Source organism: Thunnus thynnus, chromosome 4 (assembly GCF_963924715.1).
Source record: "Thunnus thynnus chromosome 4, fThuThy2.1, whole genome shotgun sequence".
Lineage (NCBI taxonomy): Eukaryota > Metazoa > Chordata > Actinopteri > Scombriformes > Scombridae > Thunnus > Thunnus thynnus.
Genome location: NC_089520.1, coordinates 15,962,104 through 15,981,883, shown reverse-complemented (window position 1 = coordinate 15,981,883; position 19,780 = coordinate 15,962,104). Strand labels below are relative to the sequence as shown.

General features: G+C 39.1%; 1 protein-coding gene across 1 annotated transcript; it reads right to left on the bottom strand.

The window, feature by feature from the left end:
• Positions 1-473: 473 nt before the first annotated feature.
• slc6a1b (solute carrier family 6 member 1b) lies at positions 474-15,753 on the bottom strand. Its single transcript, XM_067586918.1, has 15 exons — positions 15,351-15,753; positions 13,452-13,883; positions 13,018-13,149; positions 12,790-12,890; positions 12,192-12,301; positions 11,594-11,726; positions 10,483-10,617; positions 9,409-9,512; positions 8,736-8,860; positions 8,179-8,291; positions 7,768-7,899; positions 5,826-5,928; positions 5,594-5,694; positions 4,961-5,128; positions 474-3,079 (listed from the first exon to the last, which is right to left on the bottom strand). The coding sequence occupies exons 2-15, from the start codon at positions 13,696-13,698 to the stop codon at positions 2,966-2,968; spliced, it is 1,818 nt and encodes a 605-aa protein (XP_067443019.1). The 5' UTR covers positions 13,699-13,883; positions 15,351-15,753; the 3' UTR covers positions 474-2,965.
• Positions 15,754-19,780: the final 4,027 nt, after the last annotated feature.

Genomic DNA, 19,780 nt, shown 5'->3' with positions numbered 1-19,780 from the left:
CTGGGAGGGTTTGGCTGTCAGCCAGGACATCTATAGTGTCACTGTTGGCACAGCTCTCAGCGCAGGTGTCACAAAGATCTTACTGTGACGAGAACCATTTTGTCAGTAACCATCAGCTAAGTTTACAGAGAACATCTCTTGCGATGATGGAGCTGATTGCATATTCATTTCTACTTATGTAATAAATTGAGCATTAACATAACACTGAGCTGGTCAATGCCATGCAAAGCCATCTCACTCAACAATGCAGAAAGCATATTTGAAGAGCATTTCCATACCTTTTAAACCAGCGCTTGTAGCTATACAAAGAGTCAAATCCATCTAACAAATAAAATTGGTATTTGTAGTTTCCACAATTAACTCATTATGTATTTTCAGGATTGACTTGTAAAAAAATCCTTTTTTGTGCATTTAAAACTGACTTTTTCCCACAATAACCACTCCTCCAATAGAAGGATTGCATGACACAGACATTATAATCTATAGGTCTTTATTTATTTTTGCAGATAACATATATTGCAATCATGCTTTTTCATATAACACCATCTAAAGACATTTATTATATTTTTTACATAGAATATTTTACATTAGGCCCATGAAACAGCTAGAAATATACAAAACAATATTCTCTGACTAGACATTTCTATTACATTATTATTATCATCTTCATTATTACTCTATTCTGTTATTGTAATTATAATTTTTACAGTTGAGAGAGATATGTGCTTTAGTTTCTGAGATAATAATATTATTGCAGAAAACAGCAAATAATATCACATTTTGTTCAACATTTAGACAAAAGAAAAGAAAAACTCAGGTTGTACGGACATTCACAGATACATGTATTACACAGTCCAGTTTACAACATCATTCAAGAGAGAAAACTGCAGTATTGGTAACTTTATACAAAATTCACGGAACCCTTTGTCATTGCACATTTTAATTTACATATCATTGAAAAAAAAAAACATAAAGAAAAGAAAAAAATGGGACTGGTTCAACCTGATTCCTGCCGCATGTAGCTGCCACAGAAGCAAATTTTCTTCTTTATAGATCCTCCTTTATAGTAATACAGTTATATCTGTGGTCTCTCACAAAGTCAGCTTCTACAGTTATATTTTTATATTGCCGAACAAGCTTGATATGTAATAATAGGTTTTCCTTTGCCCTATGAAAAGGAATAGTTTCAGTGGTGTTGGCCTATGTAGCATCTGGCTATGTCCTGTTGTGTTAACAGTACTTTTGTCTTGACTCAGCCAAAGTGTCTCTCTCCTCGTTTGATATTGGAAATCTGCACTTGCCACAGGATAGAAACGCACTAAGGCTTCTACTAAAATGAATAAAGGCTGTCACAGTTCATTTACACTGAAAGAAATGATGCTAGCAAAATAGCACACAAAAAACAGTTTGAATCAGCTTTTGAGAGTGCCTAAGTATGTATGTCAAATGTTTTATAGTCTTTATACTGATTTGTGTGCTCATCTTTTGTTGGTACTTAAGGTAGCATGTTGGATTCACAGAAGGAAAAAAATGACGGAAATTTGACGACATTTACTCTTGTTTTTAAAATATAGCATTAATTATTTCAGTGTATCATGGTAGTATCTGAGAGAATTTAGTCAGATCCACCTTTGTTCCTGAGGAGTGGGTTACTAAATAGATTTACAAGTAAACGGTTTCAGTCAGAATAGTGGTTGCTATCATAGAAATCCATCAAAACAGCCTATTCTTTCTCAGTGTTCAAAATATAGATGTGAGTAAGTGTTGTGGCTTATTATTGCAACACAACTCTTTCTCTCCTCTTAACTGGTTGTCAGGAGAAATTTTCCAAATATGCCCTCTGGCAGAAATATTGTACACACAGTGGGACTTCTCTAATGGCTACACCTTTATAGGGTGTTAGAGGTGGTAGTGCACAGATCCAAATTGTGCTTGTAGGTGGATTCCATATTAACTACCCTGTTGCTCTATAGTGAGGCATGGTGGGATTTTGAATTCATAATTTATATACTCAGAGGGTCAATTGCCTGCATCAATCTTTTAAACTTGAGTATAATTTTGGTCCTTCTCACTCTCACATATAGAAAATGACCTAAAAATGATTCTACAAAAAAGATTCAGACAACATACAAAGTTATTGTTCTTTAGAAAACAAAGAAACAATTATAACAGTCTCTTGCTATGTATCCTATGTAAGTTATTTTTGCTGTTGTCACGGGTTTCAATCGAGCCAAAAGAAGTTGGACGCTTCAAATTCCATACTGTACTTGTGCTTTTCAAAGGTAGCCCCAGACATGGGTGGTAAACATTTCAGGCGAACTGCAGGATTCTGCAAGGAAGTGATAGTCTGGCTAAATTATATTTTACACATATAAGCAGATTTGGCCTTACCTGTTGCACATTCCCATATTGTCTTTGCCTTAAATGTTTTCAATATTGAAATTTTCACTTTACAAACTTTCAAATTGCATTTTTTCACCTACTACACTGCATTCATTTTAATGTATTTTTATTTCATGTACAAGCAAAATGCATTTAACCAATAATTTCTTTGTACAGTAATTGTAGTTTAGTAGATTAATTAATATCTTCAAAGTAGCACAATACTATTGAATCAACGCGGGCCTCCAAATTTAAATTATATATTCAATATACAGTAATTTCCTAAGTCACATTTTCTCTTCTAAAAAGACTAACTTTTTTGCATAATGAAATTCATAATTACACAACAACTTTGTTGGGTAGTTTGTTTCTCCTCATAAGTTTTATAACTCTGTATTATACAAATAAACAAACAGAAAAACCCCTAAAAATAACTGTGTAATCAGGTTGGTCTCACGTGTCCCCAGGAGGTAGGTGAATAAAAGCAGACATGGAAGTCTGGTGGTCGTTCCCAACCTTGATTACGTTTCTTCTGTGTAGAGCGCCCGTCTGGCCGTCGAGACAGAGAGACAGGAAGAAATTTCTAGATGTAGGCTTCCTCGTTGGCAGGGTTCTGATTCTGGTTTTCTGTCTGCTGGTCCGGGCCGTTTTCCTGAGCCTTCACCAGCACCGAAGGCTTGATCATCATCCGCAGACGCTGAAAAGGAGAAGCATAAAGATGAGCCGTAACCTCAATGGTGTCACACAGCTGAAAGATGCGCTGGTGTTGTTTAAATTACAATAAAACACTGTCAGTAGGAACCGAATAGATGCAAAGTTTGTGATCAAACCCATAAGCTGTGACAAAATGCACCAGCTACACAGCTGTGAGCTTGATGAATGCGCCGCCTCAGGCTCAGAGTGTAAACATCTTCTACAAGATACTCTCAGAAAAGACATTTATACATTCTCACTGATGTGATACATCATTATATGGATGAGTACCGCTTGAGATACGGCTGATAAAGTAAAATAAAAGCTACTAACAAAAGATTCATGGGCCAAATCACCCAAAACTTGGTGAATCTTCCAAATGATCTGAACTATGGACAGTGTTGGACTCGAGGTCAGCGTCACAGTAGGCATTTATATCGAGTGTTTGTGAAACTACGCGTCCGCCTGGGTGCAGAGCACTAATCAGCTGGCTGATTGCTACAATTAGACAATCAGCTGGTACTGTAGGATCTGACACCTGCACATCGCCTCTGACAGCCTCTATTGCACTGCCTGCAATTATGGCCCATTTACTCTGTCAGTGCTGGCTATAAAGCTATATCTGTCACTAGGGGCCGTATAGATGTACGGTTATTATTCAGTGCATTGTGGATGACTGCAAATCAAAAAGCTCTTAATGTAAATGGCATGCCGGAAAAGGTATTATCTGCCATTGATTAAGATCATCATGTCAATAAAAATGTATGAATGCACCATTCTGCCGCATACAAGTGCATGCAATTTACTGAGAAGTCGGTGACTGGTTTAGCAAAAAAGGCATCTAAAATTGTTTAACTGAACCAATTAGAAACTCTATTTTACTAATCCTTTTATCACTGTGCTAGTCCTCATGGCAATTATCACATCATTACCCAGCATGCCTATGTGTTTGCTCATTAGAATAGCAATGAATCACAGTGCTACAGTGCAGTTATAACACACAGAATGAAATCACAGTGGGCAACGCCGAGTATTTTAACATTGAATCTGAAGTCTTTTTGCTGCTGCACTGCTTTCAGTGCCAGACATTATGTAAATGTTGAATGTGTAAGTGAAAATTATATTAATCCTGGGTCAGTGTATTGCGGTAAATGTACTGGTGCCAGATTATGTTGGTAAAAACAACTCCAGGGTGTCCAGAAATATTAATCTGACCCATCTTCTGTTTGTTAAAACTGATCTCTTTCTTCAAATCCTCAGGGCCTGTGTTTCACATTTACATTACTTTTTGTGCACATGGCCATCAAGCTAAAGTGACCATGGCATAGTTTTACATATACGGATTAAATCATTCTCAATACAGACCTCATTTACATTACTTTATCCTCACACACCATCAGCACACTTCAAATTTAGCCCTGTGCTCCTGTGTTGGATTGGTCTACCATGTCTGTATGTAATAATAAAATTGATTAAAAAAAATCTTGAATACAAAGTAATCCACTTGAAACTCTGAACACCGAGCTTGCCTCGCTGCCGACTACAGATTAATATTCAAACTAGCTAAAAGATATTTGAAATGCTCAGTGGATGCAGTGATGCATATGGGAAATTGGTGGCTACATATCTGCAAAACAATAACCAGCAAACAAATGTGTAAGTACAGTAACATTTATTTTATGTGTATTTGTTAAGATTGTATTTAGATTTGCAGGTAAGTGCACTATTTGTTGTAAGCATCTTTAAACTGCACATGCTTTCTTTATATAATATGGTTTTATGGTGTATAATGCAAGTATTCATTACTTCTAAGAAAATACAACTAAAAACAGACCAAACATTATTAACTGCATCAACTATTAGACTAAATCCACATTAATCTTACCTCTTTGTATGTGCCTTTGAGTGTGAGGAACATGTAGCCCATGTAGCCAGGGATGAGCATCATGGAGGAGAGGGCCATGCACCAGCCGACCCCCTGCCCCCAGGCTGGGAACACGTAGTCGCCCATGGTGAGGGGAACCATCTGCACTGCACTGAACAAGAACACTCCCTGGATTTAAGAGACAAGGAAACAGATCTCAGCATCTCCATCATCATGCTCACAGACAGTTTGAACTGCAGAGCTGCACAATTGTTCAACTATGACAGACTTTTGTGTCTGTAAGATGTTAGCATGAGGTTTTGGTCTCAAATGACCTTTGGCCAAAACTACACTTTTAAGCATTGTAATTGTCTTGTAATAAGGTATAACTGTAATGCTATTTAATTATGGAAGTTAATGGAAGTTAATAATGCCAAACATTAGCTAGATGGCACAGTTAAAATAATTAGATTGCTTTTGGTTTTGTGCACATGGCCATCAAGCTAAAGTGACCATAAGGACATATAAGGATTAAATCATTCTCAATACAGACCTCATAAGCCTACATATTGTCCTTGATGGGGTGTTATTTCCCTGTTGGTGTCTGGTACATTGTTGGTTAAATCCTGAATGTTTCCCAAAGATAATACTTACAGCCACAATGAGCGGAGTGAAAACGACCCAGCAGGCCTTCCACCACAGACAGGGCCTGTAGCCAACCATTTCCTCAATGTTGTCATAGAATTTGTTCACACCTGGAAGCAAAAATGAAGCATCGTGAATACTGATACCCATTAAGTCTGCAACAAAAGACAGAAATGTTTATTCTGTTTTTATATGGAAATAATATCCTTAAGAAGATTACTGAGACATAAATGTGGCTCACCATAGAACCATGAAATTGAGATGCACTCAAAGAAGACCAGGAAGAGCAGGCACATCCCACTAGCTGAGTAGTAGTCAAATAGTTTGAACACGTACAGACCGCCCTGCAAAAGCAAAGAAGAGTAAAACAAGAAGAAAAGAAGAAGTAAGACATATGAAGGACATGGGGGGGAACATAGAAGAAGCAATTATAGTATTGGATGTGAAGGACAGTACTAAACCGGTCAAGTGGAATAACATCAAGGGCGAGAGCACCAGCAGCTGTGGCTGGTGAGAGTTAGTGACGTCTCATTGGTGAGGACAGAATTAGTGGGTAAGCCTTCGTCATAGAAACTGTGTAACATGCAGCACAGGCAGGACCAGTGTAGATCAAACATGTATGAAACACTTCTTGTCTGTCCATAATCTCTTGCCCCCATCAGGCCATTATGGGGACCAGCTCAAAGAGATCTGCTACAGTTCATCAACTCCTTCTCTGTGAAGCTTGATATACTTTATACAGCCTGGAGCAGCGATTAGTGTAACTGCCTCATTGTAGCGTGGCTGTGCATGATGGGAATCCAGTGTGGCAGAAGTAGAGGGACAATGCACGGTCTTCGAGTGTCATTGGCAAATGTGACCTTGGCCTACAGTGGTTTTGTCATTTTTAGCTTGCAAGTAGATGGACACAGAATCATCTTTGCAAACTTTTTGCCAACTTTTGGTTTCTTCACTTATTCCTCTTGAATTCTTACTTTTGTTTCAAATTGCAACCAAACTTCTACTGTGTGTTGTGCAGCAGTAACAGTAGTAATTTTGTTGGGCATGTTTTACAAAAACTAGTAAGGGAAAATACATTAAACATCTCTTTTGACAAGAGACGACCTTGTTAATATATGGTTCAACTACAGCAGCATTTTATCGGATAGGAAGTATTGAATGCAAGTCAACAGAGCAGGACAGAAGCATTCTAATGAAGAACATTCATTCGTTCATAGTTCATAATACTACATAAGTGTATGTCTGTGTATGTTTGTAGATCAATACAATTAATCATAGATTCTAATTTGTACCTCAATACAAAATCATCAAACTAATTTAGTGATTAAAAGGCATCATCATGGTAAAATTTGAATAATCAGGAAGAATGGCAGATGTTTCTCTCAAAAATCTTTAACTAGAGATATAATTGGTTTAAAAGTAACTAATCAGATTGAATTGTTGTAGTGTGTATCCACCCTTGGGAATTTGTCTTTACAGACAGAGCTCATTCACTATCTTGGTTGTGAATGTTGATAAATAATGAAATAATAAGACTAAAGGTTGTTGTTGAGAGCAATCAAAAACCTACAATTTTGTTATGAAATGAGAAATGTGAAGTTTGTCCTGAGGGTGGTGCTATATGTAAGATTGTGGGTTTATTAAAAGCAAAAAGCAGAGCATGAATGTTGTCAAAACATTTCATAGCAATCTGCCAGTTACATTACGAGATATTCGATGTGCAAAGGTACTAAATAATAGCTCAGGTGTTCACTAAAATCATTAGGAATCAGATGCTGAGACATCTTGCTCTGGACTAAGTGGAAGTGAAACTGAATCATGACTGTAAACCCATTTCATGTTGTTTCATGTTTGCAAACTGAAACATGATGTTAAATGACCTGAACCACATTGGATAGGAACTACAGTCGCAGAGGGAGTGTGACCCCTCGATCTCTGATTCTCTGCAGATTTCATATTACATCTACTTGGCGAGCTAACAACCTCGCTGAGTAAACAGTCTTGTAGTTTACTATAGGTCAGCTGCTGGGGGTCTGACCACTGGTGTTCTCTGGGAAGCTTACAAGTCTGTGGAAAATGTTTTATTACGTGATTTTTTTATTGTGTGATAGTGTTCCTGAACTAATTACCCAAATGACATCTTAGAGATACGGTATATTATCCAGCCAGAAACAAGTATTTACCTGTGTGATGTTAGACAGTCCAATGATGTAAGAAACAAGGCAGACGACCGCAATGAAGATCTCTCTGCGTTTTCGGAGAATATGAGGGAATTCATCAACCAGTGCAGTGATGAAGCCTTCCACAGTGCAGAACTGGAGAGATTGTAGAGTCATGTCAAAACTCAGTGACATAATAGACTGTTGTCACAATAAAAACATTAGGGCAATCATAAGGTTTAGAACTTACATGAGTGAATGTTATTGAATGTTATTTGAATATAATTTAATGTTACAGTAATGTTTACGACGGTTGAAACAATAGAATCCTGCTCTTAAACGTGACAAAAGCACTTTTATATGTCCTTGGCTTAAACAAAAGCATTTATGGTCCCAAAACTTCAACTGAGACCATTTTTGTTTGATTATCTTTACCTGGCTGTCGATTCCCAGCATCAGCAGCATGGAGAAAAAGAGGATGGCCCAGAGGGGAGAGATGGGCAGCTGGGTGACGGCCTCAGGATAAGCCAAAAACGCCAGGCCAGGTCCTGACAAAAGACAAAAATTATAGATATTGTGACCTTGTGACTAATAAGATATGAGTTCCATGACTATAAGAAAAGAAAAAAAAGGTTTTTAGTCCCGTTGTCCACTCAGCTATAATGATAGCACTGTAACTGTGACACAGGATAAAACAAGAGGGAGCAAAAAATGTAAGCCCAAAGTGTCCTTGGGAGAAAGAAGTGTGAGTGTTGAATGTCAAACTTGAGTATTTAAAAAGGACAGCAAGTTTTGCAAATGACTGAACAATTTTTCCTTTCATTAAACCCAGAAATCAGAGCTGTCATGTAGCTGCAGAGTTAAACCTTCCCTACTTTCCTTCTGACTGAAGGAATAACACATTTTGCAATTTCAAGAGCTAATTTTTGCACAGTCGCAAGTATCTCTTGTGTCTATTGTCATTATCGAGTTTCATCATTGATTGCAATTACCTGAGGCTGCCACATCAGCGATGGGTCTCTTTGTTACATTGGACATGAATCCCACGATGGAGAAAATGACAAAGCCAGCGAACATGCTGGTGAAGGAGTTGATGCAGCAGACAATGACAGAATCTCTGTAGGGGAGAGACAAAGCACAAGGCAGCCATTGTCATGCCTATATCAATTCCTTATCAACCCGTCACACATTGTCGAGAGGGGTGGGGGGAAAGGGAGGGTGGAAAGCCATTTTGCATCCTGCAGTAGCACAGCAGCTGAATACATTTATATTAACCCGTTCTTTTAAAATGGCAGTGAGCTCCAGCAGTTTGAAAATAGTTGGAACTATACTGTAGATGTATGCAGGCGGGCTGCTGACCAGTATTTACTCTACAAAAGTGAAAGTGGCTGAGGCAAACCAAATGTCTGTGTCAATGAGTGTAAAACAGAGGATAGAGCCAAAATAATCAAACAACTGATACAGCTGGAGTCCCAAAATAGAAGGTGCAGTAGACACTATGTTGCCAGGAAACCAAAAATAATCCCAGGAAGAGACATCTGCACAGTCTCCTTAAAAAAAGGATGAAAAGGATGTGAGTGACCAGTGTTGGAGCAGTAAAATTTCATCTGATGAGATATTTAATTCATGAGGAAATCAACTAAAATAATTTCATGAATCACCTACCTGTATACGTTGTTATTGAAGGTATTGTAGCTGCCAAGAGCAATCAGAGAGCCTAATCCCAGCCCATAGGAAAAGAAGATCTGAGTGGCAGCATCCAGCCACACCTGACACACAGAGAGAGTAGAAAAGACATTTAAATAACCAGATGTGCAAAAATCATGCTGAATAGAGATAATAATAGAAAAATATGGATATTTATTTCATCTTACTGTTGATATGACCTTTTTCATCATTTTGAGCCAATGTAACAGGCTGGGCATATCAAGCCATGTGCACAAATGTATTTTGTCTCTTGTAAACCTTTGATGTAATGGAAGGAATTGGGACAAATACCTATTCCAGGTAGTTCTAACACCTACATGTCTTCTTATACTTGCTCTTATCTTATCCACTCTGATCCCATTGCATCCCATCTTGTCACACTCAATTCAGTGAGACCTCGCCTCACCTCACCACACCTCACTACATTGTCCACTTGAGCTTTAATGATGACAGCGGAGTCCTTCTTTTAACAATGAAACACACGTTACTTAAAAATCAGCACTAGTTTTTGCTCTGGACACAGATTTATTTATCAGCCTAACTACTGGTGGTGCATTTCAACCCTCCTAAAACCTACATCAGTGTAATGAATAGAGATGCATCTATCAGAAGTCCCAATTTTTACACATTTGGCACTACTTTCAAGGGAAATAACTGTGTACTGGTGCACATCTGTTTCTACTATTTTGGTGTCCATGCAATTAAAAGTGATTGTTAAAGACCTTATCTGTGAGTGTTGGTACAGTATCAAGACTGTGCACTAAATAAGAATGTTTTTGGATAAGCTCTGCAAACACCATAATTACTTATTTCAATACTCTCAGGCTAGAATTCAGGTTCTGTAAGGCACCACTAGAAAGGCCATTACTGTAGCCTGTAGAAAGCCAAAACACAACCCACTTGGGCTCAGCTTATCCCCTGCAGCCATCTTTATTTTGATGGTAAAGCTACTGTATAACTGTCACTAAACAGAAAAAGTTTTTAGACATGTGGGCCTACAGAGTGAGAGAGCAGAGAGAGCAGAGAGCTTACCTCAGATTCCTTAAGTTTCTCAAAGTCAGGTGTGATATAGAAGAGGATTCCATCAAAGGCACCGGGTAGAGTGATGCCACGGCAAAACAGGATGAACAGCATGAAGTAAGGGTATGTGGCTGAGAAATACACCACCTGTGGGACAAAAAGTCATTGTTAGAAAAAGAGTATTGTCTAACCAAGCCAAAACTTTTAAAATCACACAGCTACTGAGCATTGCCTCGCAGGACACAGTATTTGTCCTGCGAGGCAACAAAACTGGACGAGAAGTGAAAACTGGTAAGTCGTTAAGCTTATCTTGAACAGCGTTACTAGAGCACCATCTCCACAGCACAGCACAGTGACCTAGTCAGCCATTCCCTGGAGGCAAGATGACCCCAGAATGGTTGGGTTCAGCACACTCCCAGCGCACTATTTCCCTCCTTATTTGAACTAATTTTGCACTGTGCTATCAACACATTTCAGATTATTCATGATAAAATCTACTGAATAAGAGTGGAACCAGCTGAGATTCTGTCGTTGACACTGCTGTAGAAATCATGAAATTATTCAAACTCTGCTCTTGAAAGATGATGACTATGACATAAAAAATAAAATACATAAAAAAGACATAGACATTGATATGTTTGTAGCTCAGGTGTGGCTCTACAGAAGCCAAGTTTAGGCCTTTGGTTCCCTTTTTGGATAATGTAGATGCTTGTGTTACTGTATGTAGGGTGCTCCGAATGAATAATGTTATATTGCTCCTTAAAGAAAAAGAAGAGTTGGTATTTTACTTAGTGTCACTCTAATGTTTAACTTGAGAGGTTGTAAAATTGTAATTTCAAATGGTTTTAAAATAAGTAAAGCTTAACAGTAAAGCTTGTTAAACCTTAAAAAAACATTTTATGTCAAACTTTAGCTCATCCTACACTAGTAAGAAACTAGAACAAATTGAAACTGGGTAAATAAAGGGTTAAGTGAAGTTATGTAATCGCAAACCCAGTAATATGAGCAATAGTCCAACATGTCATCATGTCTTGTTGCAGTGAAATGATGCAAATTAAGTGGATTTTGTTTTTTCTCTTTGTTTTTTGGGGTTTTTTTGTCTTTGTGTTCTCCTTATACTTACTTTGCCAGTCCAGCTGACCCCCTTCCAGATGCAGAAATAGACCAGCACCCATGCAATGGCAAGTGTAATAGCCAATGGGATCCTGACCTCCCCAGGCTTCTCCAGACCATCGGTCAGCTGGTGCATGTTACGTCTGCAGGGAAAGAGTACAGTGGTCTTAATACGCAGCACAAATGCATTTCTGATCTCATACATGCAGCACGCATGGGTGCACGCACAAATATGCATACATGGGTCTGGATAATCACAAAGACCCTCTCCCTGGCTTTCTATTCTAACCACTAAAGCTTTTTTTTAAGGCACCACAGTCAAGGAAAGTCATGCTTGCATGCACACGTCTACACATGGGCACACACTATTTTTCTTCAGCTCATCAAATATTTTATTATTTCTTAAGCTTTGTTTGAGGCCATTTATGGTATGTGCACAATTTCCTCTTCTATGGGTAGATGGATATTAAAAGATTTGGTGAACTGGCCACATCAGACTCTGATCTTCATTATGCACAGTGGGTGAGACGACCTTTATGTGTTGATAAAATCTGTTCACAATAGTGAAGTATTACTGTGATCTAAACAAACTCTTATGTCCAGCTTACTCCCAGAACTCCACCACAGCGCTGGTTAGGTTGGTGGTGTCTACGATGCTGTAGTTGGTGTAACAGCGGTCTGTGTTCCAGGGATTGCCACAAGTCTGCCATGGCAGTTCCTGAAAATTAAAGAGAGAAAAAAAGAAAAAAGAATCACACAGACAGCTCTTTTTACTTGGACCACTCTCCCACCACCGGATCCCATTCTCTCTGGCTGTCGAGCAGCCAAGTCCATGATACTCATTTGGGACACTGAGATTTCATGCTTCCCTCAAAGGAGTGAATGCCTCATCCCGAAATGCATTTATCAATACCTTGTGTAAGGCGCTAATTATGTGGGAAAGGAAGTAATAAATGTCATACTCTATTAAGGGTTGTGCAACCTTATATAAGAGGTGCTGACAAACAGAACATGCTACTATGTAAAAATACAACCTGGGTTACTTAGTCTATGTAGGTGAATAGGCACTTTTTCAAACAGATTTATCAGGATTTCCCCCCCTAAACTTTCAAAAGGCATTCAAGTGCTATTATGCCCAGGGCACATGGCTAGATTTTTATATTTATACATTCAGGAACAGCATGACTATAAAGATCAAATACTCACAGTAGTGAAGGAATTGTACAGATAGTAAAGAGCCCAGGAAATGATTACAATGTAATAGATATTGAGCCAGAAGGACAGAACAGCAGCAGCCAGACCCACACCTGAAACAATGGGAGAAAAAAAAAAATTATTACCTTTGTCTTTTATTCAATTTGGCCTTCATGAAGCAGCCACTTAACATGAAAACATAGTTTAGAGCCTTGAGGATAGTGTAAAAGTAGCTTTTACCTTTGAACACTGGGGCCAGTTTCCACACTCCAAGCCCTCCAATAGAAGTGTACTGACCAAGAGCCGTCTCCAGAAAGAACAGGGGCATGCCAGCAAATATGAGGGTCAAAAAGTAGGGAATCAAGAAGGCCCCTGAATGAGAGTTGAGAGGTAAAGGTGTGTAAGTGAAGGTAAACCATAAATCTTTTAACATTCAACATAATCCAGATAAGATGTTTGGTAAAAGGAGTATTTGGTTTCACACTGCGCCCCAGATCACCGCGCAGGCTTTTGCTTGTGCGCTATTACGCATGAGGCTATGATGGAATGTAATAGATTTAAATTCATTTAATTTATAAAACCTCCCGGTGCAAACTGGCAGGTTTGGATCTCGAGACCTTTGCACTCCTTTTGGTGTATGGGAAAAGTGGAAAATTGCCAGAATTCCTGATTACCTCCTCCGTTTTTCCCACATAAATAAGGAAATCTCCAGACATTTCCGAGTCCGATTGCGTATCCGACACAAGAGAGAAGAAAGTCAAATTTCCCCCCCCATGTTTCTCTCTCGGGTATCTCCTTTTTCGTCTTCTGCACTTTCACCACCAAGGTTTTGGGTTTGTCGTTTGGCGTGGTGGTCGGCGCGTCGTTCACAGTCTCCGTTAAGACGTGTCCGTCCGAGGCTTTGGTCCCGTTGGTCGCCATGGTCACTGTGCGTGTCGGATAGTCCTGACCAGTGGAGAGGGGGGGTTCAGCACCGGTCCAGGCAGACAGCAGCTTCTCTGTCCCGTACACCCAGCTCCAAGATAACAGCCGAGCAGAGACGAATAATCGGGGTGATGAGAGTGATCAGGAGCTGAAGCGGAGGCACCTTAGCAGCAGTCGAGACCCTGAAAACATAAATCAATATGTGAAGAGTTAAAAAAAATCACAAAAAAAATCCATCAGTATTGAGAAGCCCTTAATTAGATTAGATACTTTTACTTGCTCCACATACAAATCTATTTATTTTAAATATATTAATAATAAGGGATTCGTTTCATTGATTTAGCCCCTTTTCAGATATTAACATTATATAGAATAAACTTTAATGATGCGAATTTGAATTTCAGTTATATGAAAGTGGAGTTATCTTTCCATTAATTAAAGGATCCATTAAAGGAACTATCACTTGTTTTCTAGAAAAATAAATAATAAGATTTTAAGATTTTAAGATTGAATTGATATTGTGTTGGCCTGTGCTGAATTAGAGATTTTCAGCAAAGGCTAATCGTGTAAAATGATATTATTGTTGAAATATCATTTTACACGATTATTATGCATTCATCCATTTTAATTGCATGCATGACATTTCTTCAGGGGTTGGAAAGAAGAAAAAAAAAATCTGGCCCACGATCCGTGAACCCCACGGGATCAAATAAAGATTTCTCAAGCAATAAGAATCACTTTTAATTGCCTCCTGTGAATGCATGTTAGCAGAAATTTAGAGGCTGCTCTTGTGCTTGATTCATTATGCTTTAAATTCAATGGCCCACTTCCTACTGCTCCGGTACAAGAGAGCAGCAATTAAACACATTTAGGAGTCAGACGCGACGATAATGTCTAATGAATCACCTGGAGTGGCTTATAAATCACTGCAGTTTACAGACTGAAAGACATTTTCATGAAATATCCACAACACATAAAAAAAAATTAATTACTTACTAATAATTATGGGCAATGTTAATGGAAAGAATTACACGATTGTACCAAATAACACCACCTTAGCAATGCATTTAAAAATATAAGTTATTTATTTTAAATCTATTTTTACTTTATTAAAATCTCAAATAAACGTCCGCTCATCAGAGTTGAGAGGATGAGACATGGAGCGCGCGCTGTGCGCTCCCATGCTCTCGTCACCTTTGTGTGCGTAATTGTGATGAGCAACACGAGGCAATATGGTCATATTCAGAGATGTATTGTAAATATCATATTTTTATAAAATGCATTTTATATCAAATGTGTCATTAAAATTCCAGGTTCTTTAACATTTCAAATACACAAACCCCCTCAAGACAAATTGGGATTCAGTGAACAGAGAATTATGAGTACGTTTTTTCCCCCCATACATTACATAATTACATTTGACATATTTATAACATGTGGCTGCAGGACTGAAGGCTCAAACACGCTAATGACACTCATCAGATAAGTCTCTTGCGTCGCCATCAAGTGAAGTGCAGTCAAACAGCCGTGCGCAAATTCAGCGCATCTGCATGTTCAACATTCCTCAGTGGTCCTCGTTTGTAAAAAAGTATGTCAACAAAACAGAAATCTATCCCTAATTTATCCATACTGTAAAACATCATACTTACAATAAGATCCTTTTCCTTGCCAGATTGTTTCCCCGAAAATGGGAAAATCCGAATTTAAAAAAAAAAGTTACTTCCTTGCACTTTCACAAAATAAAAACCAAAGATGAAAACTTTGCATCCGACGACAGCCAGCAATTATATGATCCTGAGGGGGGAGGATGGTGGACAAATGCGTCTTTGAGCGCGAGGTGCTGTCCTTAAAGGAGTGGTGCTGAAAGAGAGGAGGGGAGAGAAGACGGGGAAAGGAGCTGCCGCCGTCTGAGTTGAAGCGAGCAGGGACGTAACATGGAGCGCAGGATCCTCACTCTCATCTACATAGCGTCAATGTCACCTCAAAGTCGACCCTCCCCAACTCCAACATTTCCACCACTGAGATGGCAGCGGGTTTGAGAGAGGAGCATCCTCTTGTCTCAAGGTTTTATATCCTTACTCCTCTTTTTTTTTTACATCAGCAAGTTCTCTCTCTCTCTCTCTCTCTCTCTCTCTCTCTCTCTCTCTCTCTCTCTCTCTCTCTCTCTCTCTCTCTCTTCTGTCACTCTCTCATTCTCTCTCTCTCTCTCTTTCTGACTCACTCAAGGGCCAGTTGATGCATATAGGCTTTATGGGTTACTTAACGTTTTGCCTTGGTTTGCCTTTGCTATACGTTATTTCTAACAGAAAACTGAGATGTCTAGATCCCTTCAAGTAGCCATAAAACTGAACAAATAAGTGACACTTGTTCACCATCATCATGTTATACTTCCCCATTCATCCAAAGCATACACAGATTGTGTAAAAAAAAAAATACAGCCAGGCTATAGGGGTAAAAATAAGTCAGATGCAGCCACTCCAAAGTAGCAGATACAGAGGAAGATGCCAATGTGCTGCTCTAGCTCCTGGCAAAACATGATAAGAGGGTCCCAGCCAATAAAGGGAGTCAGGGTGTGTGAGATAAATTGAAAACTGTGCTTTATAATCTTCTTAGTCCGCTGTCTTCCAAAATGAAATACCCTTGTGGAACATCCCAAATGAGCAGCCTTAATGCAGACTTTAACTCCCACATCGAGATAAATTGTTAGGGTCTCACTGGGAGATTAGACTCTCACTGGATTTAACAGTTAAAGTTCGACTTGTGAAAATGAACAGGGATTAACCAATGTTTAAAAAAAAAAATCTACTTCTGCCCTTGGGAGTGACGGATATGTGTTTGATGAAAACTGTGATGGTGATATTTATTTTTTCTTCTATTTCAAGTCGTCACTGTCGGGAAGCTGTTAGATGACATTTTATCATGACTTTTGATATTTTGGAGTCAAAACAGCTCTTTTTTAATGTCAAGTGACATCATACGCGATGTTGTTGTCACAGTTATAGATGCATTAAATGTTCTCTCTGTGTCAAAAACGTCTAACATGTACCTACCTTCAACCATTTCCATTTTCCTATTCATTTGCTCCATTTCTTCTCTGTTTTCTTTTTTCCACATGTTCCCTATTTCTCCCACAACTCTCTTCCTTTGCTCCCTGCCCCCCATGCTCATCTGCCCAAATCTTTTCCATCCATCTTTGGTTCTTTTTGTCTGTGTCCGCCATGCTGTAGGCTGTGCAGTGCTGTTACAGTGCTACTGAAAAGCCACACTACAGAGAGGGGAGGAAAGATTGCCCAGATGGTGAACCAATGAGGGGTGAGCTAACCTTCTAATGATACTAAACAAAATTTAGCATTTCTAATCCCAACTGGCTGATTGGCCTGCAGGCTGTGGCACCTCAGATGTGCAAAAAGCCTCCCGTTGGCCTGCAGCTCTCACACAGAGGGAATTCAAAATGCCACAGACGAGAGCTGGTGGTGCTGCGCTTGTGGCCCCGGCCCCACCTGATGGTGAGCCTGTGTGCAGTAGAGCTTGTAATTACAGAAGGAGGTGGTAGTAATAGAGAGTAGAGTACAGGCAAACACACAGGCAGACAGCTGGCCCCCTGTCAGTTTCACTGCTCAGACATAGGGGACAAAAGTGATGCTCTGAAACTGTATAGCAGATTATCGCTCATGTGAGAAAGACAAAATGGTGATGCAGATGATGATGAGAGTGATAATGATGACAGATGCATTTTATAACGCAGTCATGTTCACAGAGCCTTTTAGAAATATGTCGCCTCTCACTTTCATTATCTCTGTGAGGCTCTGCATACATGGTGAGGTCTGTGTAGATAATTAGGTAATTGCAACTCCAGCAGGATATATTTCAGTCTACAGTATGTAAAATAAATGTTATTTATGAACTGGCTACATGTGGATTAGAGTCTACACCACACTAGTGGCCCAGGCTGTACTTAGCAACAGCAGTACTTTGAGTTAAAAGCTAACATACTGATGTCTAGCTGGTAAAATGCTTAGCATGTTCACTATCTTAGTTTAGCATGCTAACATTTTCTAATTGGCACTAAACAAAGTACTAAACAAAGTACACCAGAGGCTGCTGGGAATGTAATTAGTGTTGCAAATATTTGGTTATAATCCAAAGTATTGGATAAATTAAGATTTCGATCAGATGATATCGCTAGATGAAAAATGAAGAGCTCACCAAAGTTATTACAATTCCTCCCGAGGCATGTATGAATGTGTGTACCAAATTTCATGGCAATCCATCCAATAGACCCATTTCACAGCAGATATTTTGACTTGTCAAAGCAGGAAACACACAGGGAGAATTAATGACATTAATGATGGCTGCATTCAATTTAGGTGAGCAAGTTCAAGGGCTCTATTGTGCATGCTCACTCACTGACATGGATTACTGGGACAATTAAAGGAGAACGGAGCTATTGTTAATGATATTAATTACACCTGTGCTTTCTCTGCTTTGACAAGTCAAAATATCTGCTGTGGAAAGAGTCTATTGTCAAGACATTTCACTCAAAACCACAAATGTCAACTTCATGATGGCTGTAAAAAGAAAGTCAGAAGATCACCAAAGTCAGTAGGATTGGACTCTGGAGACCATGAGTGTCTGTACAAAATTTCATGGCAATCAGCCAAAGGTTAGTGTGGCTAAAAATTAAAACCTATCTAGGAACAGCACTGTAGCGTTATGCAAGAGACAAGGACCAAATAAATTATTACTGAAAATACCATCAGCAGTACTATATTCTAAAAAATGACTATCATAACAAATAAGTGACAGCATATTATTGAAAATAAATTCATAGTATTCTTGAGACATTTTATGTGTTTTTACCCTTTGAGGGCTATTTGGCAGCAAACACTTTACTACTTTAATACTGATCTTTTACAAGCTCATAAGACAGTCCAAACAGGGTCAAAACCTGCTGAAATGCTTCTGTGTCTTCATCAACATAAGTGCATAACATTACAGTCTTATGATATTATCATACTGGAAGACCATGTTAGCTCTGAGAAATGCATGAATCATCTGCAACCACTTTCCAAGTCAATTTCAATGCTTGCCAGTCTATGCAAAGTGTACTTTAGCTAGTTAGAACTAACATTTTTTTAACATTGTTGTATGTTGGCTTTGCACTTGAGAGCTTATAGAAATCAATGTGTGTGTTTGTGCATGTGAAAGAAAGATAAAGACTGAGGGGGTAAACAGAAAAACAGACTGACAAACAAACAGATAGTCGGAGCAGGAGCCCTATGCTGAAGCTTTTCCATGTCTCTTAATCCTAAAAAGCCTCTGCTCTTTTCGGGTGGCGCAGAGAGGGAGGGATTGTTGTCAGGACCAGTTATGTGTAACACTGCGGGCCCATAGAATGTGTCTGCCTCTTCATTGGTAAGGCAGTCAGGTAGGACGCTGCTAGGCCTCTCCAAAAGAGCTTCGGCGCGACGTTTCCGCTCTCAGTGAAAAGACGGAGACATAGTGATGTGTCTGTTGCTGGGTGATTCACAAAAAGAAACCCAGGGTGCATTTCTAAAAAAAGGGGAGGGTGGAAACACAGCAGCAAAGTAAAACAAATACTGGCCTCCGTCCCTGCCTCGCTCACTCTTCTCACAGCCAGGGAGGAATGTAGGAGTCGATGAGGGAGAGGATAGAGGGGAAAGCGACATCAAAATGTTTCTGCCAAGCCAGGTTAAGTTGCAATTATTACCTAAAACTCTAAGCCAAAAGGCAGTTGTGAGTAGATATATCTCTTTCCTCTTGATAGTTGCAAATTTGTGCTTTTTTTTTTTTAGCTTAAATCAATTACCATTAAATAACTCTCATGGCCCAACTATCAGAAATATCTTATGCCACTAAGGATACGCACAGTCATGTGATGAGAGATGTATTGTCTGTAAATGTGTCATGACATTTTTTGACCCCTGTCATGATTTAGTACAATATCAGTGACACAGGTTGCAAAAGGTTACAGCAGGTGCAGCAGATGAATATGAAACATGTCATTCTCAGTGTGCGAGCAAAAACATCAATTGGGAAAGACATGCTTGTTTTTAAT

Excerpts from the sequence above, each read along its gene's own strand:
- slc6a1b (XM_067586918.1), bottom strand. The coding sequence starts at position 13,698 with ATGGCGACCAACGGGACCAAAGCCTCGGACGGACACGTCTTAACGGAG. Across the intron at positions 5,129-5,593 it reads TCACTCCGCTCATTGTGGCT|GGAGTGTTCTTGTTCAGTGC; the intron begins GTAAGTATTATC and ends TCTTAAATCCAG. Across the intron at positions 3,080-4,960 it reads TCAAAGGCACATACAAAGAG|CGTCTGCGGATGATGATCAA; the intron begins GTAAGATTAATG and ends TCTCCTTTTCAG.